Source organism: Lissotriton helveticus, chromosome 1_1 (genome assembly GCF_964261635.1).
Source record: "Lissotriton helveticus chromosome 1_1, aLisHel1.1, whole genome shotgun sequence".
Lineage (NCBI taxonomy): Eukaryota > Metazoa > Chordata > Amphibia > Caudata > Salamandridae > Lissotriton > Lissotriton helveticus.
The window spans coordinates 1,355,659,901-1,355,686,471 of NC_136057.1; the positions used below are offsets into that span (position 1 = coordinate 1,355,659,901).

The 26,571-nt window shown below is 45.7% G+C and overlaps 1 protein-coding gene across 5 annotated transcripts in view; it reads right to left on the reverse strand.

Moving 5' to 3' along the window:
• The window catches only part of SGSM3 (small G protein signaling modulator 3), a 261,901-nt gene that overhangs the window by 92,229 nt on the left and 143,101 nt on the right, over window positions 1-26,571 (reverse strand). For all 5 annotated transcript variants that reach the window (XM_078683334.1, XM_078683344.1, XM_078683337.1 and 2 more), the window contains 4 exons: window positions 21,386-21,594; window positions 10,692-10,799; window positions 8,085-8,228; window positions 2,650-2,845 (listed from right to left, as the gene is read on the reverse strand). In XM_078683334.1, coding sequence (XP_078539460.1) covers window positions 2,650-2,845; window positions 8,085-8,228; window positions 10,692-10,799; window positions 21,386-21,594 — 657 coding nt within the window. The remainder of the gene's footprint in view (window positions 1-2,649; window positions 2,846-8,084; window positions 8,229-10,691; window positions 10,800-21,385; window positions 21,595-26,571) is intronic.

Sequence of the window (26,571 nt, forward strand, 5' to 3'; positions counted from 1 at the left end):
GCGAGTGATGCCTTGGAAATTCCAAAGTGCAGACATGATGAAACTGCGTGTTCTCTTCAGTGGCGATAGATCTAGCCAAGGCTCTCCCCATTGCTGAAAGAGACCTTGCACCACCTACGAGTGATGACGCCATTCGTGATCCATCAAGCACCAGCGGCTGAGTTAATCCGCCCTGGCATTCAGGGAACCCGCCAGGTGTTGAACCACCAGGGACATGATGTTCCAGCCACTTCCAGAGACAAAGGGCATCCTGACAGAGGGTCCACGACCCCACTCTGCCCTGTTTGTTGAACTACCACATGGCGAAAGTGTTGATTGTGAACACCTGCTCTACTCTTACTTTGACAGAAGGAAGGAATGCCTTCAGTGCTAGACGAATCGCCCGGAGCTCCAGAAGCTTGATGTGGAGCCTGGACTACATCTTCTTCCCAAGATGATCCAGCTGCTTGGATTCCCTATCTGGGGGAGCAGTAGGGAACTCCCCTTTGGATATTGAGGTTTGGACCACCAAGCTCTCAGGAGTAAGGTGCTGGGGGAGGAAAATTGGGTCGCCTAGGGCCGAGATGTGGCGTTGAGCAATCATTCTATCCACAGGATCCCCTATGCTGAGCTTGGACCAGGTGCCCAGAAGGATGTCTGCGAGGGCCTTAATGAACAGTAGCAGGGGCTCTGAAGAGGCTGCTGCTGGTTGAAGCACCTCAGTCAGGAGGTTAGTTCTGACTTCCACTGTAGGTAGTACAAGGCCCAAGGCCTCAGCTGCCATACGCAACATCACAGAGTAGGAGGGGCTCCCTCCTCCAAAGCCACGGTAGGGGGAAAAAGCATACCAAGGTCTGGGGCTGTATCCAGACCACTGGCCTCACCCAGTTCCTCTCTCCAGTCCGGCTCTTCCATCTGATCTGCTAGAGGGTCAATAGACCCCTCTCAGTCCTTCTCACCCTCCTCTGGCTGCCTCTCAGGGCAATAAGGAACACCAGGATAGAATAGAGGTACAAAAGTAACGGTCGGTACCGGTGTCGGTCGACACCGGTCCGGCTTTGTGTCCATGTCGAGGGGGAGGCCAGGGTCGACGCTGGCTGGCGACACAACCGGCGCCTGAGGGGGCGGAGGAGTTGTCAATGGATTCAGCACCGGAGGTGTCGTAAGGTCGACCGGCACCGATCCGGATCCAGGCCTGGATTCCTGGAGGCCCTGCAGCACCAAAAGCCGAAGCCACCGGCATCAAAGACCTAGAACCCCCAGCCAAGTCTGCAGGGCCCAAAGGCACACCAGCGGAGTCGTACTGCCTAAAGATGGAGTGGAGGGCTTCGTAAAAGCTATGAAGTTGGGCAGGGGTCACCTCGGCTCCCAGGAAGGGAGGGAAGCTCGGAGCCGACCCATCAGGCTCCACGGGTGAAGCCGGACGACTACCTTCCGCATCCCGCATGGGCTGATGGACAGGGAGAGGGCTAAGAGTGACAGTGTTTCTTCCCCTTCTTCTTGTGCTTCGACTTACCCGAAGACGAAGACTTAGAAGAGGAATGATGGTGGTGACTCCGCTACCGGTCCCGTGACCTCCCACTTGACTCGGTCCTTGCACGGCGTGGAGCTGACTGCCGGGCCTCGAAAAGCTTTTGGGACTGCTCCCGCAAAGACTTCGCGTTCATGGCCCGGCAGTCGGAGCACAACTTCGGGTCACGCTCCAAGCACCAGAGGCATACATGATGTGGGTTGTGACCGACATCAACTTGTGACAGGACTCACAAGGTTTGAAGCCGGTCCGTCGATGTGACATCCCTTGCACCAGGAGTCAAATGACTCAAAAAAAGAAGTTGACAAAAAGTTGAAAAACTCTAGTAAAAAAAGACTAAGGATACTGCTCTTTCCGGATCTGCGCTGGGTGGCGCAGAAATAGATAGAACTGACGTCAGCGTGCAGGGGTGGCATCTAAGTAGATACTGCGACCTCATTCCGGCGTTCACAACGACAATGACGAACGCGGAGCCGACCGACTCCACCTACCGCAAGCATGGGCACTGCTGAAGAAAAATTCTCCGGATCCAGTCTGATGCCTGGGGGTAATTCTGAGGTAAGGAATCCATAACTAGTTGTCTCTTTCAGATATATTTCTTGCATCGTACCTTAGAGTGGGAAGAAGTAATCCCAGTTGCAAGATTGCCAGAGATAATATAAGTCCAGTGAGGCGTCATGAACTGAAAAGAGGCGGAATGGCCTTTCTTCCACCCCATGATTATTAGGGCAGCTAGCCTACAGACAAATGCTGTTCTTAGCACAAGAGAAGTTGAATGGGTCACACAGTAACACAGGAACTCCCAGGGCGTGGTGAACTAGAACAATGCCACCTTACTTCTATCTGCCTCTCCACCACCTCAACCACAACTCTGTTAGCCATTCAGCCGTCTGCTTTCTGCCCACTCTAATTCACTGCATCAGTCCACCATACCTCACACAATCCCTCCCCACTTTCCCCAGAGATACACCATCTCTGTCCAACTCCTCCCCCTCCCCAAAACCCACTAGCTCTTCCAGCAAACACAACCCTCACTCTCCGTTAGGGACTTTATTAGCTGCTCTCTGCCTCCTGCCACCAAGTCTCATGTTGCCCTGTCCCTTCCCTATAGGCCCATAAGTGTCCTGCCCTTCACTCACCAATGTCATGCTCCTGTAGCAGCTTGTCCAGACGTGGCAGATACTGAACAATGAGTTGGCGCAGAACCCGCTGATCGGTTTGTACCCCCATCAGAGTGGTGCTGAAGTAAGAGGCAGGCACAAGGTCCTCGATGATGGCAGACATCATCCAGAAGGCATCTTCCTCCTCCAGGAAGAGCAGGAGGCAGGCGGCTACCTAGGAGGGCAAGAGATAGGTTGGTAAAAACTGAGAGAAGAGTCTCACCTGGGAGGGCTTCATCACATTAAGGGGAAAGGAAAGGCAGGGGGAAAGGTTCATTGTTATGCGCAGGCTGAGAGTTCCTATTACTTGAAGTGTATAAGGCAAGTTAAGACAGAAAAAGCAGTGCTTACTGAAAGGAACCCACTGGTGGATGGCTATTCAGCAAAGGAAAATCATGAGATGGGGAGTGGAGTTTGTGGTTGGGACAGGATGCAAGGGTAAGTGAACTCAATTACAACTTCGTGCAAAATAAACTGTATGTTTTCACAACATTTCCGAAAATCAGGATGGGAATGTTGTAACACTTTTCCTAAACACTTCTACACCATTCTGCACATCATTATTGGCCATTATTTTGTTTAGCCGGACAATTTCAAAAGGTTTATAAAGTGATGCCTCTCCTAGCTGGCACCATTTGGACTCTCAAAGCAGAAACAAGATATTGTGGCACCCAGCTAAAAACAGAAGAAATACAATCACATGAGACTCTGCAGATGACATGCTGGAGAATTAGCATTACAAGTAAGAAACATTTTTTATACCATCATCAAGTGCATGGTTATTAAACAGTTCTGAGCAGACATCATTTAATTAAGGAAAGAGTGAATAATGGTCCTTCGCCTCATCAGGATTTTAGGATTTGGGAAAGAGACAGGTCAGCTTGAATAATTGCCCCTCAAAATACTACTTTTGTGGTAAAATTGCCATTTTCAAATTATGCTTTGCAGATTCCAAAATGTTTTTAAGCAAGAGTGCTACTTGGTGTAGAGTCTGGAATATTTCGGGAGAAGACATTGGCTTTTGAATGAACGCTGGGATTTCTAGCGAGTGGGGCTACTCCGAGAAATGTCCCAGCGCTGAGTGGAATGTAAAAGAGCACAGGATGTCGAAGTAGAGGCTGTAAAGCAAAGTCTTGCATTGTTTTCTGAACGACTGCTTGCTTGCGATTTGACAGCATTCAGCAGGCAAGCTGTTCCAGGCTAGGGTGCCCAGGAGGGAGAAGGGTCTACCTCCAGATTTTGCTGCCTTACCCCTGGAACTTTAGCCAGACGGCCAAGGGAAGAGAGCAGACTTCTGAGGGGAGTATAACATTAATTCCTGGAAGATACGTATTCAGTTCCAGAGTGGTTCAGATCTCTATGCATGAGGTCCAGAGTCTTGAAAAAGGATCCTCTTTTGAACAGGGAGCCAGTGTAGTTCCTTCAAACGAGAAGAAATCGATACTTGTCTTTGTAATTAGAGGACTAGGCATGCTGCTACATTTTGGACAGTTTGTAATTTCTTTAACAGATATTGTGGTAGACTGGAATAAAGGGCATTGGCATAGTCCAGTCTGGATACAATAAAAGCCAGGATGACCATAATCCTCACAGGCAGGGAGAGGAGCTGCAGGAATAGTTTTGCCATATGCATCAGCCCAAAGCAACTGCCTACAACTGTGTCAATTTAATTTTTCAGAGTAAACGGTTTGTCAAATTTGACTCCCATGTATTTTACTGCTTCGGCTTGGGCTTTGGGCGGGGATGCTCGATCCGGCCAGTGAGCTTGCAGATTGAGAGTAAAGTTATGCCTGAAGCAAAGTATCTCTGTCTTATCAGAGTTGCGTTGAAGCTCATTGTTATACATCCACTGGAATACAGCTGATAAGCAGGGCTTAATGGTGTTTTGTGCAAAAGGCTCACCTTTCTTAAAGGAAAACAAAAGCGGAGTGTCATCGGCGTAAGAGATAATCTTCTTGGATCCAAAAGACTCGGCCAGTGCCGCTAACGGGGTCATGTAGATGTTAAACAGGGTTGGGCTGTGCCCTGGGGCACTCCCACCGAGACACTACTTTTACCCGACGAAAAAGGTGGCATACAGACCTCTTGGTATCCGTCTTCAAGAAATGCTTTCAGTCATTTCAATGCTGTGCCTCTCATGCCAATGGTGTGGAGACAGGCACGTAGTCTGGAGTGCGGGACCATGTTGAAAGCAGCTGACAAGTCCAGCAGTACCAGGACTGTTTTTCCACCTGCATCTAGGCTGTAACAGATTGTCATTTAACAGACTATACTCCTGGAGCTGCCTTGAGGTTGAACTATGTTTCCTTTCACCGTCAATCTGTCAGCTGCAAAGAGTTGTGCTGCTAGTTTGAATACTTTGGTACTGTATTAATAATGAACCAATTTCAATGGAAGAAAAACACAATCATCTAGTAGAATGGAGCAGGTATGCCGATGAAAGCGGATGAGCCGAATTGGTTGAAAATCCATCTGTGAAATATCTGCATTGCAGGAGCCTTGGACAGCAGAGCTGTGGTAAGTCAATGGTTGTTTAGATTTCCCCAAGATGGCTGGCCCTCAAAACATGGTAAAACATTATAGACAGATGCAGCCATTATGTAGGATAATGTGTGCAGGAAATCAACCAAACAATATACAATTTACAATTACATTCATGCCTGATTTCATGTTCCAGGATGCATTAAAGGAGAAGGATTGTTGTACATTAAGCATAATCCAAAGAATTTAGAAGTCATTGATTAGGGAGAAAGAAAATGACCCTAGATTTGAGATGGCAACAACTTGAATTGGTTGCCACAGAAATGTACAAACTCATATTCTGGCCCTAAATTGCCAAAGACTTGGAGAACAACAGAAAAGATGGAGAGCAAGAGTTTGTAAATAATTTGGGTCAATCACATGAGTACCATCTTCGATGAACATGAGCATGCACAGTGCCAGCTGGAGATAAATCTAACCTCCTTCATAACATTGCAGTGCCTGTAAAGAAGATGGCTGGGGTCCAGATCAAGTTTTCACTACTCGAATGACAGGATGTCCTATAAAATCTCAAGAGAGGGAAAGTCTCATTACCAATGTCAGAGTATTGTTCCAAGAAAGGTTTTAAAATCTAGCCAACTGATGTTCCTGGTTCTTGTCATTGTTTGTCAGAAAATTTCAGCCTCGCCTATTTTCCTGGATTAAAGCTTCACAACACTGTGCTCCCATTATACAAAAAGGGGCTACAAACAAAAACAAATTCTACCAGCCAATCCGTCAGATAGATATTGACTAAAAGGTTTACACACAGCTAATATTGGCTTCAAGGAAGGATTGTGTGGAAGAGAAAATGTTCCTTAATCCCACACAAGCTGGTTTGCCTGTGCCGGTCTACAATAGATTAAGTATGTGTCCTCCATATATAATTCATGAATATAGAATGGCTAAACAGATGCCACTAATTGTAACTTGTCTGGATTTTCCGCCAAATTTCAATCTGGTTTCCAAAGTTGGGATATCTGAAGAAAACGCTTCTAAATCATGAGAAGCCTTGACACATGGAGCACCTCACAGGCGAGGACCACACAGGAACAAAAGCAGACGAAAACATTTGCCTCCAAAAGAGTACATCAAAAGTACATCAGGGGTGCCTGTTTGCATTACTGCTTTTTCTACTTGTATGTCCACTGTATGGCATGATCCCAAATGCTTCAAACGATGGTCCAAAGATTGATGGATTAGCAATCCTGTTCTGGTAATCCCCAGTGGAGCAATCAGTCTAGTAATCAAAACCTCCACATTAAAAGTGACTGTATTCAAGTAGCACTCAAAAGGCTGAGACTCTGCTAGAGTCATCGAGATGAAGGCAGCCTTGTGGTGGTTAAAGGTAACCCAAACCTTGGAATCTAAATGAATAAAACACTATCCTAGAAACCCCACATATGGACCACAAAATATAAAGCTCAAGCTAGGCTTAAGTCAATTGAGCTCTTGGTCAGGAAAAGTGGCAATGCATTTTTGGAACACACTGACAAGCCTCAGGTCAAAGCGGGAGCTTCATGCCAGAAATATGGTGGTTGACACCGGCAAACACAAGGAGTTGATTGACGGAGCGCCAAAACTTTTCAGACATTCACCCCCAGTCACAGATCTGGGTTGAATCCATCATCGTTCTTTAGTTCACTTGGCCACCCCAGTTCAGACATAGCTATATGCATATCAGTCTTGACCCTGTGCCTCATGGGAACAGTCCAGCCCGAAATGCCAAGCCATGTCTTCCCTGGACTGGAAACCAGCATCCTGGGACCGGTTTCGGGTTAACAGCCCTCATCAGCCAGGCTAGCTTGAATCCAGTGGCAAAGTGAGCAAGGGGCCCACGTCTGGGCATACTCAACACCCATATGTTCCCTTTTACTGTCTAAGGACTGTATCAGTTTTTGACACAACACCCATTCCCCTGAGTTTTCAACTTCTGAGTTGGAGCCTTCTGTTCATCCCACTTTTCCCTAAAACATTATGCTTCCAATGGGCAGGTACAGCAAATCTTATTGGCTGATATCTAGTGGAGATCACCATGAAGACCCCAGTCACAGGACTGAAAAACAGACCTCAGCCGCAGCTCACGGCAGAGCAATCTTTTACCCATGACTGTTTTAACTCCAAAGGATACTGTCCTGATCCTTCAAATACCTATAACTCTAGAATGGACTATTTTAGTCACCTTCCTGGTGTGGAATCATGCATGAAATATGAATTTCTCTATGAGTGCCCAAATTCAACTTAATCTTTGTAGTGACTGAATCTTGTTTTCATTGGATAGTGGATAGGAAATTCATCAGGGCTTCAAATATTAAATAGTGTGTTCCCACTTTTTCATGAAAGCTGATGTAACGTCACCAAGATAGTCACCCCAGAGTAAGTCAAGTATTGATACTTGATTTCAAGCAATCCAACCAAGGCTGGGATTTCCTAGTACTCTGATCTCGAGCTGGGACATGAATTGGTTATATACCCTTATTCTGGGGTGACTATCCTTGTAACGTTACATCGGCTCTCATGAAAAAGTGGGAACACACTCTATAATATTTGAAGCCCTGATGAAGTTCCTACTGTGACAGGAATGAAACGTGTTGGCTGATGGCTGTTTTTAAATTACGTGCAGTAACTTTCATTAATAAAAGATGACGAACTGACGGTGGCAATGTCAAATTCATTTCTGGTGCACCTTACTTTTTGGCATATATCAAGTTCTCTGGTTTCCAGTGACACTAAACGGCGGCAAGTTCCTGAAGAGGATGCACAGGACAATAAATTAAATGTGACAGGGATTGAGGTGCAGAACCTATGGTCAGCCGCTGATAGCTGTGTGTGTAAACATAAGCAGCGATGCCTAGGAGATGATTGAGGAAATTGGGAGTAGGGAGTTCTCTCACCATGCCGGTGCCCTGGCAGTAGCCAATCTCGGGATACAGCCACGCCAAGCCCCTTAGGATCCGACGTAGACGAGGCACCCCAATGCTGTTCAGGTTGGAGAAGCAAGCGTTGCTTGGCATGGTCCGAAGCAGGTCCTTCTCAATCTGAGGAGAAGAAAGACTGTGCTGTGAGCTCTGGTAAAGGGTGCCACACATTTACACAATCTCTACAAAACGTGTTTTGTGCCTACATGAGTCTAGTTCAATAACCACAGCATTAGCCTCCTAGACTTCTATGGTATCCCACTCACTTCTGTACCCCACCACTACCTCTTCAATCACTGACTGTATAGACTTCAAATGCTTTGCATTCATCTGTTCATCACTTCAATATTTCTTCCCAACGCTTGGAAGAACTGAAAACTGTTTCAACATCCACTATTATTTCTAAAACTACCCATGGTCTGACAAACAACTACAATAAAATATTCCCCAACTTATCCTAAACATAATCCCTCTCTTTGAGAACCATCAAAGAAAAGAGCCATCTGCCCAGTATTCGAAAGAGGTAAATGCCCGACAGAGAATTTGGAAAAGGTTGGGAGAAACTACAAATACTATACTCACTGTGAGCCCTGAATATAAAAAAAGAAAATCATAAGAACTTCATAATCCACAAAAAAATAAATTGAAACCTCACACCAGTGCTACAGAAAACCACTCCGAAGCTATTTTTCAAACAATCCCAGATGGTTTGAACCTAGTACAAAACTCAATCATCACACGCACACCGACAGATGCTTCAAACACCATCAACATATTCTTTCTGAAAAAAACTCAACAAAACGCAGGAGTATCTAAAAATAAAAACAAAATAACATGTCAAGAGCCTCACAATATACCACAAAGGAACACCCCAAATGATTATGTTTTTAAATACCAGATGCACAATCCTTACTCTGAACCACTGCCTCAATAAATTCCTCTACTAATCAAATTACTCCAATTCATTGAATATATTAATTAAATCAAGTCCGACTCATCTCTGATACTCCTAAAAACTATGAACTGCAACTTAAAGGAAAAAATAACTTCCTTCATCTCCAAATTCAGGTCTGATCTTCACTCTTCTGAAAAAGGCTAACCTAGACCCTCTAGAAGAAAACCGAATTCCTGCTCAGTGTCCAACCTTCATTTTCTAGGAAATAAATATTGTAAAACATAAGTGATTTCAACTCCTAACACATCCTAACCCATGCCTTTGATCACAAGGTACCGAACGCATCTCAATCCAGATTCTGCTTCAGACAGAGCAAATAATTGGTAAACCTCTAGGTGCCAAATTACATTTTGCATTCTTGGACAAAGACTATGCCTGCCTGCCTATAAGCCCCTCAGTGATATCCAAAATGAATTAAAATGCAGTACAAAGTACCATTCTGCTCGGATGGGACAGTTCTGAAATAGTTGCCTTTGTCCTTTTATCTACATAACAATTCGTGAAGCTGTACTTACAGTGACTCACTCTGCTCCTTAAAATGTGAGTTCCAGCCTATCACACTTTAAACTCTATCTCTTAAATAAGCAATTTGATCTGATGCCATTATGCGGTCGTGCAGCTATCCACCAATACACAGGTGACATCCAACTCTACTGAAAAGGGTCAAATGCATGAGACATTACATCCTTATAATACTTCTTACAGAGGCTGTTCTGAGCCTCAGCCAGGCAAAAGTGGGAACCCTTACCCTCTACACAAAAGATACCCATCCTCCCGTCCACAAATAGATGAAAGCCTGGGTCATCTAGGAATCTGACTCCCATAGGTGTCCTAAGTTATATCACTGGGCTGCACCATTGATCGAAATTGGACTATGGTAACACAGATTGCAAAATTTGCAAAACACCTTCTTCCGGCGTCATCTCCTCAGATACCTAAACCTGTATTTCCACCTATAACGTCAGAGCTGTGCTCCAAGTTTTGGTGCTGTCACACATAAATATCCTATCAAGCCCACTCAACTCCTCGTGTGTCATCCTAAAAGGTATACTCCAGGCAGCAGCCAGCCTTGCCATAGTAGCAAAGAAGTCTGATTGCATCAGTCCACTGTGAAAGAGATTTGCAGGCTTCCAATTGGAGCCAGAATTAACTTCGAACTCTGATGATGTTCCTACAAAGTTATCCAGCCAGGTGTTATCAGCTACTTGAAAAACAAACAACACATTAGTGGAGACCACATAAAGGCTACATGCAAGTCTTGTCTATTTCAAGAAATGAACACATAACAATAACACAAGGCCTGCAGGCTTCTCTAACTAAGCACCTGGGTCAACCTATTTGAAGCATTGAGTCAGGCCCCAGACTTGTTTTAGTTCCAAAAAACTCCTGAAAGAACACTATTTTTAGAATGATCCTGCCTGCTCAATATCCCACCCCCCTGTTCATCCATTATTGTTGTAACTAAGTTTTCTCACTAATGTAAATGTCACGCTAGCACTGAAGTACTTTGCTACCACTGTGGCTACTTCTCTGCTATATAAATATTGCAAAGAAACATATGAATCACTGGCCTCATATCCTTTGCTGGAGTCTCGCTGTTCCACACATGCGCTCTCTTCTCCGCTCACCTGCTTGGCAGAGACAGTCTCGTCGTTGGAGCTGTTTTTGACGATGTCTCGGTAGGACATTTCGGAGTTGCGCTTCTTCTGCAGGGCTCCTGAGAGGCGCATCCATAGCTGGGGGCAAAAGGGACAGTAATGGTTGATGAGGTGTGGATGAGGCACAACAAGGGTTAAAGATGTGGAGGAACACACGGCTGCAAGGGACAGCAAAGGTTAAAAGGGTAGAAGCACAGGTTAATGAGGCGGGGCTGAGGGGCAGTACTGGATAAACAGGATGTGGAAGGGCAGGAAGAGTTAGTTACATTTAGTAGAAGGGCAGTAAGGCTAAAGAGGAGAGGAACAGCAAAGACAGCAATGCGCTCGGAATAACATTGCGTGTCTGCAGTGAGTTGTTCCATTTGCTGTATTTCTTCAATCCATCTTCGAAAAGTTGAAATGCGAGTGGATTCCCACATGTAAGGAGGAACAGAATGATATCCATCCAAAGACTTTAGGGAACAGGATTACAGTTTAGGTTAAGGCGTCAAGGTGTATAATGGCCATGGAGAAATCCACTTAATTTCCAGCCTTCTCTTACCTATATATGGCTAGAAGGAGCATATCTGTTCCTGTAGGAATCTTTGGCGGATGGATACACTGTCCTGGTCAAACCAGCAGAGAACCGCATCAGAAGATGATGCAGGCCTGAGGCCATCACAATTCCCCAACAGAAACTGGGAGGGATGCTGCAGTGTACTTCCACCAGCCTTCCACACACTTAGACCGGGATAGTGGAACAACAAGGGCTTACTTCTCACAGGTGAATGGTAAAGTGAAGGAGAGTACCGCTTCCGGGTTCCATCTTATGTTCTCAGCAGCAGCAAGGGGTGCCTTAAAGCAAGGGGTTCTCTGGCAGTGCAGGCCAACAGGTTGCAGTTGAACCTTACAATTACTTGTGGACATAAGAGGCGGCCAAAAGTATAGTTTGATGACAAATGAGGGAGTGAAAAGGACATATGTGGTGTACTACCAGGTACCCGAGATGCAAATGGGATTGTTCGGCACTGGATACATTCACATGGTACTGTCTGGCTTACTTTCTTATACAGAGAAGACCTGTGAGCATCTGATTCTTAGTTGTATTTAATAAACTTGGCAGTTCCCAAGTTTTGGGTAGAGCAAAACTAATCCTGAGCTTAAAGACAAAATGGCAAAAGACTGTCACTTTCCTAACTCAACGTGGATGGCACTATGGTAATCCTATGCTTAAAAACTCTGCTAGAAAAATAGACAATTGAGGTGAGCAGTTTTAGAATGTTGGTGGTGTTGTAGAATGTTGTACTCCACCTAAAACCTGGGAACTAACCAGAGTTCCCTACTTCCTTTTTGCATAATTTATACAGCACCCTAAACCTTAAAGGGAATTGCTTCCATTTGCACTAAGTGCTACCTTGTGTCTGGACAAAGCTATGCCTCTCTGAAGAACTCTAATAAGAGTGAAACATGAGTCAGAGAATGCTTTTATTCATTCCAGGTTGGTTTGGATGGAAGTATTTTAGCAGTCCAATGTTATAATAATGTGCCTGGATTAGTACAAGGTGGTTTTCGTTTTTCAGCTCTGCGTGGATGGCAAAAGCTAATTCTATGCTTAAAACCTTTGCTGCAAAAATGGCAGAAGAAAGTCACTTTTCTAGCTTTGAGTGGGTGGCACTAGCTAATTCTATGCTTAAAACCTTTGCTGCAAAAATGGCAGAAGAAAGTCACTTTTCTAGCTTTGAGTGGGTGGCACTAGCTAATTCTATGCTTAAAACCTTTGCTGCAAAAATGGCAGAAGAATGTAACTTTTCAGGCTTTGAGTGGATGGCACTATGCTAATCCTATGCTTAAAACGTCTACTACAAAAAAACAGACATTTGAGGTGAGAAGTTTTAGAGTGTTGAGGGTGCTGAAGAGTGCTCCATATAAAGGAGCTGCTCTCCACCTAATACTCGGGAACTACACAGAGTTCCCAAATTCTTTTTTGGCATAATTTATGCAGCACCTAAGCCTGAAAGGGTTTGCTTTTGGGGGCCGGGGGAGGCAGAGAGAGATATAGAGAGATTGAGTGTGCGCGCATGTGAGTTCCTCCTTCAGTGTCGGAGATACTGGTTTGGCAAAAAATGTCTTCAGGATTTAGCATCCAAGATTGTTAGTATGGGATCTATTTGTGTGGAGAACTTTCTGATTGCTCCTATGAAGGCTGCATTTACTAAGCATACGTCGATAAAAGAACACACACAGTTTTTGAAGCACTGTTTTGGTGATACTGTCTAATGGTTTAAGCAGAATAGAATATTCAGGCTTGCTGATATAATAATCTATTGATGTTGATCAGAATTTACTGGTGCTTTCTGACTGCATTTCTTATTACGGTTGAACTTACCTACCAATATTATATATGGGATAAAGGACCTCTTGCCATACATTATAAGGATATTGCAAGTCACTGAAGAGTTACATGATCATTTAGATGAACAAGGCTGAACATGGAGTTTCTTTAGAAAGTCATGGAAATCGGAGGTAAATTGCAGCAGCTTTTCACCCCTTTGGGCTGAGGACGGCGGGCGTGTGCGGAGGAAGGCCAGAGGCCATCCGAACCCCGCCCACTGATTAAATCACCCGCGCTGCGGCGGAATTCACGACGCGGTCAACGGGTTAAATGTATGGCAGGGGTTAATGTATTCCTTATATACATGGTCACGCCGTTATAGTTCATATAAACAGATTACATTCTAGGTATCTTGCCCTTACATATGAAAGAGATAGTATGGTTGCAGACATAAAGAATATAAGCATTGAGTAAATTATTTAAAAGATATTAGTAACAGTTTAATGTAAATCAAATTAATAAATGATGTAGCTCAGAATGTGTAAAAACATGTACAGAGATTCTATCTTTTACCTAATGGCCAATGCAGAAAAAAACATGTTGCCATATACATCTCCTTTTTGTTGATAATTTTAGTAAAACAGATTAAAAGAACAAAAAAACAATGTTCCCCATTCTTGTTTAAACTGCAATTAGATCCTGTTGCCTGCCTTTCACCTTTACTGTTGACTCTTGCAGCAGGCATTATGACGACACTTCACATTGTAACGAGGAAATACGAGACATGTTTTATCAAGGGATTGCAGGCTCCTACAGGTTATATTTCTATAAAATCTCAGTCTTAGTTTGACTCACTTTTTTGGTGAAAATGTGTTAGCCAGATGCAGTATTCAGAACTCCTCGTTTTTTTATTTATTCGAAGGATGAACTTTCTGATTATTTTTACTATGAAGGCTGGTTTTAATAAATAGTAATAGTTATATAGATTTATGCAGGCCAGAGTCAAAGTTTGAATCACTTGTTGGTGTGACTTTTGTGCATGTTGGGGCTTTGAGCTGTAGATACACCAGGCTCCTGACATATCCCCTAAAAGGGCAAAACTGTTGGGGGATCTCTGGACTGGTGCAGAAAGGCCCAATGAATATGCCATAGCCCGGCTCTCTTTGAAGCACTCCAGGGAGAAGATCGTCCTTGACCGCTCCCACCGGGCTGGATGCCCTGCTGCTGGTCCGGGTCGGCTGCAGGACATACTCGCCTGCCTACACTCCTACAGGCAGAAGGAAACCATCATGGCGGCGACGCGGGACACAGCAGTTGTGTCCTTTGAAGGCTTGCAAGTTGGCATTTATCAGGACATCTCCCCCTCACCCTCCAATGCCACAGAGGCATGAAGCAAGCCACTGCCTTCCTCCGCGAGAAAGGAATTCGCTATTGGTGGGGCCACCCCTTCCGGCTGGTCTTTGTGTGGAACCTTGAGACATATTCAATGCGGTCCATGGATGAGGCACAGTCCGTGCTGGGGGTGGACCTAGATGCTGAGGGGAGCAGTGGCTCTTCGGTGCAGCAGAACATGAAACAAAGAAGGCGTCGTCGGAAGGGGAATGATGCTCGCTTGCAGCCTTCTGAGGTGGAGAGCCAAGGGGAACGGTAGGCACTCCTTTGGCAGCTGCAGGACTGCATAGATGGTGGGGAGGGGCCGAAGGATTGACCTTTGCACCAGGTCGCCCAGGGCGCATCATTTCTGCTCGCTGTTTAGCTGAAGGCACCAGGATACCACATGAGCTGTTGCTCACCTGGCAGTGCTCCACCTTATGCTACTACCCTTGGGATATGGTGATGGCTAGTTGCCTGGCTTCGAACCCTTCCACTATGGTGATATTGTAGCCCAACTTCTGGCTTTTATTCTTTTGTTAACTTCTTCACAGTTACTCTACTTTTCTAGTTCTTCTATTCTTCTCTATCTGTTGCGCACCTCTGGCGCGACCCACCTCCTGATATGGCATGGGGGCATTATGGGACTACGAGGGTCCCAGGGGGTATGGCACTCACTTTTTGTAATAGTCCTGGTGGGGAGAGACACTGGGGTGGCTGTGGGCCCACCTCCCTTCGGCCGGCTTTGGCACTCCTTACTGTATATGCAAAAAAAAAACAATTGTTATGGGCATGCCCAAACGTGGGTCCCTTGCTCACTGTGTCACTGGATTCAAGCTAGCCTGGCTGATGAAGGGTAATACCCAGAAACTGGTCCTAGGATGATTGTTTCCTGTCCAGGGAGGACCTGGCTTGGTAGTTCGGTCTGGACTGTTCCCATGAGGCACAGGTTCAAGACTGATTTGCATATGGCTGGGTCTAAACTGGGGTGGCATGGTGAGCAACAGAACGATGTTTTTAACCCAGATCTCTTGACTGGGGGTGAATGTATGATTTATTCAGCATTCCGTCCATCATTTGTTTGCGTAGCACCCCTTACTGTATGGCTGGGCCTCTTGTGGGGAGTCCGCTTTGGGCTCGTGCCATCCCAGACACACAATACGCTCAGGCCTTCCCCCGGCCCCGACCGTGTTGGGTCTTCTTTTCTTCCCCTCAACAGCTACCTTCTCCTCTCTCTGGCATGGGACCTGTGGGATTGGATCTCCACCTTTCCTGGGGAGTGGGTCCCTCTTGCCAAGCGGGCATGCTTGCTTGCTTGCTTGCTTCTTCCTCCATGGCTCCACTTAGAGTCTCGCTATTGAGCCTCAATGTGCACGGCTTTAGTGTACCAGTGAAACAGTGTGCACTTCTTACCCTCCTTAGGGAGGACACCAGTGTGAAATTTTCATGCTACAAGAGACGCACTTACTGCCAGGGGACTGGAAAAGCCTTCGGTACCGATGGTTTGACCACCAGTATTTGTCTTCCATGCCGGGGAAGAAGGCAGGTGGCAATTCTATTTGCAACAAGCTTCACCGAAAGGGTGTTGGGGACTCAGGTGGAAGTGCCCAGGAGACTGTTTGCCCTGCAGGTGGCGATTGGGGGTCATAAATATATGCTTGCATCAGTATACAGCCCAAACGACCAGCAGGAAGCGTTCCTCAAGGCTGCCCTGAGCAGTGTTTTATTATCTCCAGGTGAAGACCTACTAGTGGGGGGGGTGACTTTAACATAGTGGGCAACCCTCAGCTGGGCAGGTCCATACAAAGGGTGGGGCGTGCCGTTGCAATTTATGACTCTATGAGACAGTGGCTGACTGAGGTAGGCCTAGCAGACATATGGCGTCAACGTAACCCAAATGCCAGGGAATACATATGACACAAACATAAAGGAGGTACAGATGTCCATACAGACCTACTTGGACTCCAATGGCGATGGCCTTACCCCAGCCACCCTGTGCAGTGATTCGGGAACAGTTTATTGCAATAGTGGCTCGGCTGGATAAAGATAGGAGGGTTAAACAGGAGCAACTGGAGCCACAGATCAAGAAATTAGAGGGGGTACATCAGCACACGGGCTCTTTTCAATCTAGACGCCAGCTCACAATGCGTGGAAACAACTGAAAGCACTGGACTTTGACCATGCAGAGTACTCACTCTTGCGCACCAAGCAGCTCTGCTACAAGAGGGGGGGACCAGAGCTGGGATCCTCTTGGAACACCAACTTCGAGCCCAGACCGCAGTGTGCCCGAATGCGGAGATCGAGGGACCCCAGAGAGAGAAACTGCGGACGGATGTCCTCATCGTAGGAAAATCTGCACTTCGCCTACTCCTTTGGTGAGGAAGCGGAGGCGACCTAAGTAGAGCGGGCCCCGTGGCCTCTCTGCCTGGACCAGAGGGGGGCAAATTAGACAGACATGCAACCTGAAGAGGTGATGCAAGCCATCCAAGCGCTCCCTATGGGCAAATCGCCCAGCGAGAATGGTTTCTCTTCCGACTTCTATAAAATCTTTGTGCCCAGTCTTGTTCCACTGCTTACGCATCTCTTTAATTTGTTTAGCGACTCTGGTGCCCTTGCCCCTTCCAAGCGCATGGCTGCTTTTGTGGTCATACTGAAGCTGGGTAAGGACCCGGCGAGGTATGCCTCCTACCGCCCCATCTCCCTGCTAAATGTTGAATTACAATTTTTACTAGCATCCGGGCTGCCCGCCTGGCGCCCTACATGCAGGGCTTCATAGACCCCGACCAATCAGGCATCATTCCGGAGCTGCAGCGATGGGACCAGGCGATTGTGCCACCACCTCAACAAGGTCCAGCGCTCACAGATGCCAGCCTTGCTCCTAACGGTTGACACCGAGAAGGCTTTTGACCGGGTCCACTGACCCTATTTACAGCTCGCCCTGGCTAGATTTGGCCTGGGTGCGAGGTTCCTGGAATGAGTGAGCTGTACCTATAATGAGACTGAGGTACGGGTCAGGGTGACCAGTCTCACCTCCTGCCCCTTTAAGATATTGAGGAGTAACCGTCAGGGGTGCCCCTTTGCTCTATATATGTAGGCCTTTATAGAGTATATTCACCATCACGGCTCGAATACCAGAATCCGCATGGGTGACAGGGAACATGGATCTCCTTTTATGCCGACGTCGTGCTCTTCATCTCTTAGGCAACTACCTCCTTGCCTCCCCTTCTGCGGGAGACAGAGGATTTTAGTCTCAGCCTGACTATCCCTAGGACCACACACACACTCCTGGCAACTGAGTTTCCCATTCACCTGGGCACCGAATGGGGTGGCAGGTTTTTCCCCACGACTGAATGGACATCTCGGGATAGCTACTACTCCCTCCTGGTTAACACCCGGATGGAATTCACGGCCTGGAAAAGACTTACGCTATTGTGGCTTGGGAGACCTTAATCCCCTGCATCTTGCATGTGATGCAGACCCTCCCGCTGCAGCCTCCTCCACTGGTTCTGGCCAAATTACAACACCTCATGGTTGATTTTATTATGGGGTGGGAATAGAGCCCGAAAGGCCCGTTCCCAACAATACTTGAATCAGGAAGACGGGGGCCTGGGAGTTCCACACCTGGAAAGATATTATCAAGCAGCCCAGCTGTGTTATATGGTTGAATGGTACAGGTTTGCCTTGGAGAAATACTGGTGCTACAGCGATCGAGCAGTCGCGGGCATCCACGTCTAGAAGGTGCACTGGCTACCTAAACAGCACCGACCAGCTGGAGTCTACATCTCACCGGTCCTTAGGGCCATACTGAGTGTGTGGGACAAAGCACAAGAGCCCAATGTCTTTCTACCCACACATCCCCCCTGGCTCCTTTTATAGGCCATCCGGAATTCCCCCAGGCCAGGGAGGGTGATGGGTACATCAAATGGCAGGAAGCCAATTGCAAGAGCATTGGAGACCTCTTTGATGTTGATGGGATGATGGACTTTGCCTGGCATTGTACACAGAGCCAGGGCCTCCTCCTGCAGGACTGCCGGGAAAGAAATGCTCCTCAAATCGCACACTACTGGTACTATACCCCAGTAGGGTGGTTCGTTGGAAGCCTCGGGGTGGTTCACGCTATGATGGTTCTGCTGCCGCCGAGAAGTGACTCTCTTGCATGTGTCGTGGCACTGTCTGAAGATACAACACTTCTGGGAGACTATACGGTCGGACATGAACGCCACCTGTAATACAAACATATCCAGGTTTCCGAGCTACGTATTACAGAGGCTCCCGAACACCTTAACCTATTCTCTCAGGTCGTGCTTGGGGAGGAGCATTACCCTCGCTTTGGGAGCTGCCAAGCAGGTGCTGCTCTCTAGGTGGGAGACTGAATGGGACCAGACTGGACTGGCTACATAGGCTGTGGGAAGTGGTGGGCATCGAGAAACTAACAGCAAGCAAACCACACACACTCCCCCGCTTTATTAAGATATGGGGTTCCACTATAGAATTTCTGGAGCCCAAATTCACTGTACTTACATGCCAGAGCTGCCTATTCTTCGACTGGGGTTCCTCCGGTGACTGAGCGCCACAACCCTCTGGGTCAGGTTTAGACCGCAGAGGTGGCACACTGCACTCCCCTGACCACTTGCTTCTATTGTTGGATGTCAAGGTTTTCTCTCTGCTTCTTTTTTTCCACGTTCTCAACTGTTTCATACGCTGTCCCTCTTTAGCTCCATCTACTGTTGTATCACCCCACTGGCCAATGGATGTAGGTGGTGGCTAATGTTTTCTTTACAAAACCAATATGAAGATATAAACCCATAAAACACTCCAGGGTCAATTCCACCTTCTGGCCGAGCAGGGCTGGGGGGAGCCATCGAACAGCATGTCCATTAGGGGCACCTAGAGGTCTCTGGAGAAGCCTGTGGCATCTCATCCATGTGTGATGCCTCAACACCACGCTTATCCCAGTAGCCATTCTCAGGCAATCAGTGGTGTCCAGATCCGAGCAGATAACAAATTTGGTCGCACCCTGGAATCCAGGATGGTTTAAGCCAAGGAAACTCATAGGTTTTCTAGAACTGCTGCTAAGATCACACCATGTCCCAGAGTGTGTGACTAACGTCTAAGAAGGCAGCTGGTGTGGCCAATCTCAAGGCTAGACTAGCCGATTAGACCAGTCTTTTGTGCAATGTTTCGATCTGTTTGAACTATATCAAAAGAAGTTGTTGGAAAGGCGTTTGTTGGAGGCTGGGTTGAAATTTTAGGTTCGCCTGGAGATGGTGCTTGGCAACGAGCGACCTGTCGATTTACTGGAGGTCTTGAACATGGCTTTGCCCACGTTCCTATGAGTGCAGCAGTGAAGGCCTTATTAAAAGGAAGAGGTTCTGTAGGTGCCTGGTCAGGCTGAAGAACCTCACTAAGCACACTGGTTTTAACCAGCATAGTAGGGAGGTGAAGGTCAAGGATTTTGGCAGATCTTCTAATAACAGTTACAAAAGATGTGCTTTCTTCTGTAGCTGGTCCAGGGAGAACACCAATTCAGTATTGGGTGATATGTCCAACCCACGGGCATCTGTAAGTCTATGTACCAATAATCACCATCATAGGTTGGGGCAAGCTCATCCCCATCTCCCCCACCGTCATCTCTATAGGGTTTGCACTGATAGAAGTCTGAACTAAATAGTTGATGCACTGTCTGTGCATGACTGCGAAGTAATGGCAGTGGTACAGTGTGGGAATCAGAGGGATTAAATATTGGCTGCACCCCAACAGGATCTAGGTGCAGCCTTGGTTAAGGTCTAGATAGATTTGTCTTGGAATCAAGAATCGGATAGATGTGGATCCTCCTCCACTGCCATCGGCATACGTGTTGACGTTCAAAGGGCTAGTACAGATTTCTGAGTAGAACTCAAAGTTGGCACTGACACCACTGTGGAACCCAAAGAGGTTTGAAAGGCACGGAGGGTGCTGAGGCAGGATTGGCTGGTGGTAACATGACTCGAGGCACCTGAAGATCCTTGAGGTCCAAAAGCACACCAGAGGGAACACACGCAGCATGACCTCGGGGTGCATGAGGCAGAGAGTTGGAATCGGCTCCTCATTGGAATGGGAGCAAAACCTGAAGGCATGGAGACGCTCTTGCTGCCTTCTCAGGAGATAAAGAGTGATAGGAAGGGGTCAAGTCTCACTTGGACTTCTTTGGTTTCTTTTTGGACTTACCTACAGACTTTGACAGTGAAACCTACACAGAGAAAGAATTCTGAATCGGTATACCCTCTCAACTTCAACCCAAAGCATGACCTGCATGGAGCCTTACAGACTTTCGCCACATTTAGCTTGGCTTCACGTTCATGGATGGCCTTTGGGTTCATGTGGGCACAGTTGTCATAGGCCTTGGAACCAAGCATGGAAACCAAACCCCAGAAGAACACCTCATGAGGATCTGTCACAGACATCTGTTTGCAGCAGTCATTACAAGTTTTAACCCCTGAAGTCTTTGGCGCTAACACTTTCCCTTACACACTGGAACATTTTGAAAGAAGTTATTCTCTTCAATGAAAGAAGAAAAGAGGAGCAGACCCTGGAACTGCGGCTGAAGGCATAGAAGGAAAGGAACGGATGTCAGTGAACGTAGGTGGGTTTGTATACCGCTCCCTACGTTACTTCCAGCGCAGAACAACATTGGTGTGGAGATGCACAGAACCACCCACCGGTGCTCAGGAGCACTGCTCTTTGAGTTTCTAAGTTTAATCAAAAGGTGAGGGAACTGCCGTTAAAAGCATTCAACAGAATGTATTTACATGTAAATAGGTCAAGTGTGTGTGGAAGTAAGACTCTGTAGCCTCAGAGTTGAGTGAGTTGGGAAAAATAACTTGTTCACTTATGCCATGCCTAATGTACCAGGACCTCTGTTCTCATGATACAGTGGTATACACCAAACAAACTATTCTGAACTTGAGTACCAGAAGTCTCCCATCAAGTACAAGCGAAATACCTGTGGCCTCATGCTGTGTGGTATGCCAGCCAGGATGAGCGAGCGCAGTTTTTCGGAGTGTGCCAACGAAACATCAATTTTGTCCCACGTCAGGTCCCCCACATCATGGTTGTGTGTGAACTCCAGATGGGCCTGCCACCTGAGTCTTTGCTGGGGATCCTCAGTGAGGGGGACGCCCAGGAGCTTACTCGAGTCAGGCTCTGCACCATCTGCAAGAAAAGAGTACACTGTGGTTAAGTGGAAAGGCTGTTTCCTGAAAGTTAAGCCCTGGCTAGGTTCATGGTGTAACGAAGGTCTCCAGCTAGGAAGAGGCAGGCCTCAATATAAGATGTATATGAAAAGTGTCCACAAGCCTGCAGGCACTATGCTCCCTAAAGAGGTCGATTCACAAGGATCAGACATTTGAGGGCTAAAAGGTTGCACTAGCCCCAGGAATTTGATCCTGTATGCTGCAGTTTACCAACAGATTTCTTCAGTGGGCATGACTAGTATATTTTAAACTAGGGTCCCAAAACAATCCCCTCCAAAAGAAGACAACTTCTTGAAATAGAAGGCTTTCCAGTAGTCTAGTATATTTGCCTAAGCCATGAATTTATGGAAATCACAAACACAGGACGAACTGCTCAATAAAATTAATTCCCTCTCCTCCCGCTGTAAAAATTTGCAGTGAGAGGAGGAAGAGACCACGTATTCACCAGGATTAGAGCATATTCTGGAGACAGAATTATAGTCAGTTTTCACTCTTTGAACAATGTTAAGAGTCCAATTCGTTTTTTGGGGGTATGCGGGGTGGGAAAGGAGTCACATCACACCTGATTATCTCCTCAAGGAGGAATGTCTCCGAAAATTACACTGTGAAGGCAGGAGATAGGATAGAGAGGTTACTACTAGGATCACCTTGTTTCATTAAAGGCATTTTAGGACTAGAAAGCTTGTGAGCCTGGAGTCAGTCCATGGGCTGGGCACAGTGACAGCAATCCTAATCATTAATGGCCCCTAGAGAATGGGTTTCATTCTGGCCCCGTGTTGTGAGAGAACACAGAAAAAAAGAAGCTTTTTGTTCTGAGCTTATCAACATTTGAGATCTTTGGGGAGGAGCAAAGGGAGTGTGTAGTCTTAGCCCTTCTTCGGTTTCGTGAAAGCAGGGCTGCAGTAAAACAGACAATGGCATAGGCCTACGACATCCAATTCACATCGCGGAGAGCTGGATCCATGCCACATTTGCCGGTTAACCACACAAGTTAAAGTTACATAAAATGAAAATTAGCAGAAATCATTTCTATAGCAAGCGGTTTTCCTAAAAATGTTCCTATAACATGAATGCAGCCCCCCATGCTTACTTTGGACGCCAGCTTTTCGTTTAGATATTTTGTATCAGATATATTAACTAACTGACTAAAATATCCACCACTGAAATTACTTTCATATTTTACAATACTAATTCACCACTAACCCTTTATGGGTTCTGGAGTAGCCTGCTACTCGCCGAAAAAGCAATCCAACATCTCATCAGGAGTAGCAAGCGCTATATAAACTCAAACCTTTTCCCTTGTCTATCCCTCCAGTATCCTTCTTAGTCCAAAAAAATGACTAACATATCCCCACTCAAATTACTTTCATATTTGACTTTACTAATTCACCATTAATCCTTTATGGGCTCCGGAGCAGCGTGCTACTCGCCGAAAATATGGTTTGACACCTCGTCGGGGGTAGTAAGCGCTATATAAATGTAATTACAATATTGCACTGAATTGTTGCCTTGCAGACACTTCACACTATTCTAAGACACTTTAGGGACACAGAAATGACAAACCAAAGGGATATCTAAACAGTCACAGAGAGCCGAGTGAATGCCACACACAGTGAGGGATATGCACTAGGGAATGAGCTCTCCTAGGGACCATGAACCACCCCTGCTGACCACCTAAAGGCCACAGACACCCAAGTTCTATATGTATGTGAGCTACATGGAACTAGGGGCACAATCATGCGTGTGGGTTTCAATATGAGGCTCATCCGAGTGCAAACGCCTGGAGACTGGATAGCGCAAACATGCTACAGTGGAGGCTGTGGTCAGTGCAGGGTCAAGGCTCATCTTAAGCCAAGTTGGACTTTTACAGCTACAAAATGGATGTGATACACTAACCTACAGAGAGATCTAGTTTTAATATCAGTCTAGCCTCTGCTTGGCAGAGCAGATATTGGAGTTGTTAATTTCTTCTGGTTTGGCAATAAGTGCAGAACAAGACTCAGCACATCTGGGGATCCTTGTGTACCTGCACTTTTTAACTATTTCCAGAGTATCACTCCAGAAAAATCAGAGTTTAGCTCCTAGAATGCATGCAAATCGAAGTACTACCACTCCCTTGGGCTTGCAAGACTGAATGCTCTCCAATATATATACTGAATAGTCATATTGTGGGCAGATGTAAGGAAAATACATGGCTATAAGTGCAGCATATATGAGCAATTTCAATAAATAAGTTACACAGCCATGTGGGAGTTAACATCTGGGAAGGCGAGTGAGCATAATTTTTATGTTCACTAGTAAGTCACCAACTCTCCACAGTCACTAAAAAAGGCCACAATGGCCATGATACAGGACAAAGACGAGGTGTGTGACTTGCCACTCACCCAATTCCCCAAAAATTGGTTTGTAGTGGGGAGAAGCATGCCATTCTGAGCTTTGATGAAAAGAAGGGTTTGACCCATAAATATGAACCTAATTTTGGTGTTCGTCCAAACTGGCAGGGTGGTGGGCAGAGATTGAGAGTTAATGATTGATTGACTGCACCAAAGTTACCTACAATAAATATGTGACAAATATGTATATAGCAGCCTTGTTTGTTGCAATATTTCAAAACATGGGGCTGGACCCCATGCTGATTTTCTACAAAAACGAGGTAGGTTCCAGGTCCAGCCTGAAATCAAAGGATCAATGATGTGGGTAGGCCAATGAAATGAAAAAAAGATGATGATGGAAGTAATGCCTGAATTGATATAAGCCACTGGCGAACTGCTCTGGGATGCCCCATAGTAGTCCACTGTTTTTCACACACTATGCCACTCTACTAAAAAGACCTGCCATATGCAAATCAGTCTTGTAGTGCTCCAAAAGAACAGCCCACCCCAAACTGTCAGGTCAGGTCTGCTCCAGATGGGAACACGAGCGCCCCCAGACCAGTTAGCCTTGATGGTGATACACAGCTTAAGTCTTGAGGAACAGAACCTAAATTATTGCAAATTCCATCACATTTAGGGTATTATTTACTCTGCAACAAAAATCAAGATGATGGAAGAAAGCTTGAATTAATCAGAGGGAACCTAGTATGTCAGTCTAGCCTGAACTGTTCCCGTAACAGGATGACCTGGGCTGATTTGCCTATGGCTGTTTCCTGTCTGAGGTGGCACGGTCAGCAAAAAAACTGAACCGCGGCTCCAAGTAATTACTAGAGGCTGAGATTAATCCAAGCATTTCACCCATCACTCCTGTTTTCCCCTATGGGATGGCCAATGAGCCACTAGAGGTGACTTGCAAGAAGGAGAAGAGATACTGTATAGGCAATGCTGCTGAGGAGGGATGTCAAACACCAAGCGTCGTGTATTTAGCCAACAACCATGCTTTGCAGTCTGATCAATCTACCAGCTTAAGTTCGTGCTTATTTGCATTAAAGAAAGAAACAAACAAACAAAGTGATGAACTTTAAAAAGGCACTGGATAGGATGATGCTGGAAGAGTTAACTGTGGGTTGAGTGACTTGCTTCATCTCTCTGCACTCCTTATGTAAACTAATGTTATTTTGTTATACAAAAAGCAGTCTAATAGCAGAAGCAACATCATCTTGGTGGAGATACTCTATTTGCCTGGCAGGTATAAGACTAAGGACGGAGAGGGTAAGGGCAGAGAGTGATGGAGCGGGATAGAAAACAGAAATCTGTTTAAACTCGTGAAGTCACACTTCCATAACATAAATAATAATATTAATGATTTGTGATGTGTTATGCTAACACAACCTAGATTAAACTTTACACACGGGGACATTAACATGTGTGCTCATAAACGTGCATAATTGTTGCATCTTTTGTTCGTGCAAAAATAACAAATTAATTTTGTCGTTTTCGTTTTGTCATTACTAACTGCAGCAGATTTAAAAGAGGCATGTGCTTATTTTGCTTTCCTTGTCTATGTGATGTCATTTGTACTATTTTAGGTGCACATAAGGTTTCATGGTTTCATGAAGACTGGTAAATATAAAATGCTGCTTTATTTGTTTGCTTTGTGCTAGGTAACATTAGACTAATTGGGAGGGTTAATCAATTAGTAAACGAAGGGTGGAAACAGAATAAATAATATTTCTTACATTAATACTTTTCTTGTGTTTGTTTTATACTAGAAAAATAAGTTGCCTGCTTTTGGGCCTAGTTTGCTCGAGTTTGCTAAAAGATGAATTTAATTTCTGCAAGGAGCATGAGATGTCCATTTTGAAAAAAGTTTCCGTCAAAATCACATTCACTGAACAAAGATGAAGTGTTGTCATTATTTTGTCGGACGTGGCCAAGGTCAGAAACCGGTAGAAAGAACATTTGATAACTTGGCATCCGAGGAAGCGAAATGAAGTCAGTGAGAACTTTTGCTTAAATTTGTTGCAAATCAAGGAAGCTTTGGAACACGTACAAGAAAGACAACGGTCCCAAAGAATATGACCGAATGGAAGTTTTAAAATGTGGGTGACATGTCACTTGTCACTCTCGGACCAATGGGACATCGACTTTTGCAGAAAATTTTCCTTTACTTAGATTAGCTAGCATAGAAAGGTATAAAAAGTCCATGCCCTAGGGATGGGCTGGCTGCTTCTTTCTAACTTTCGGATGAGGGTGTCGTGCTGCTGGACTTTGCGTGGAGCACGTAAGAATCCTCAAAGAACTTTACTTTATTTCCATTTATTTAGCTTAGCTAGGGACTTAGGATTTTAGAAATGCTAAACTTATAATTCCTTGCTTAAACTGTATTTTTCTCATGATACTTTTCAAACATGCTTGCTTTGATTCTAATAAAATTACATTTATAAAACTATATTTTGAAATATCTACAATTAGTTAATAAAATCTTACTTTTGAAAACAAGCTGGTCTTGGTTATTCAGAAGCGCAGGTTACTATTAGCTAGATGCCATCGCCATGGTGGTC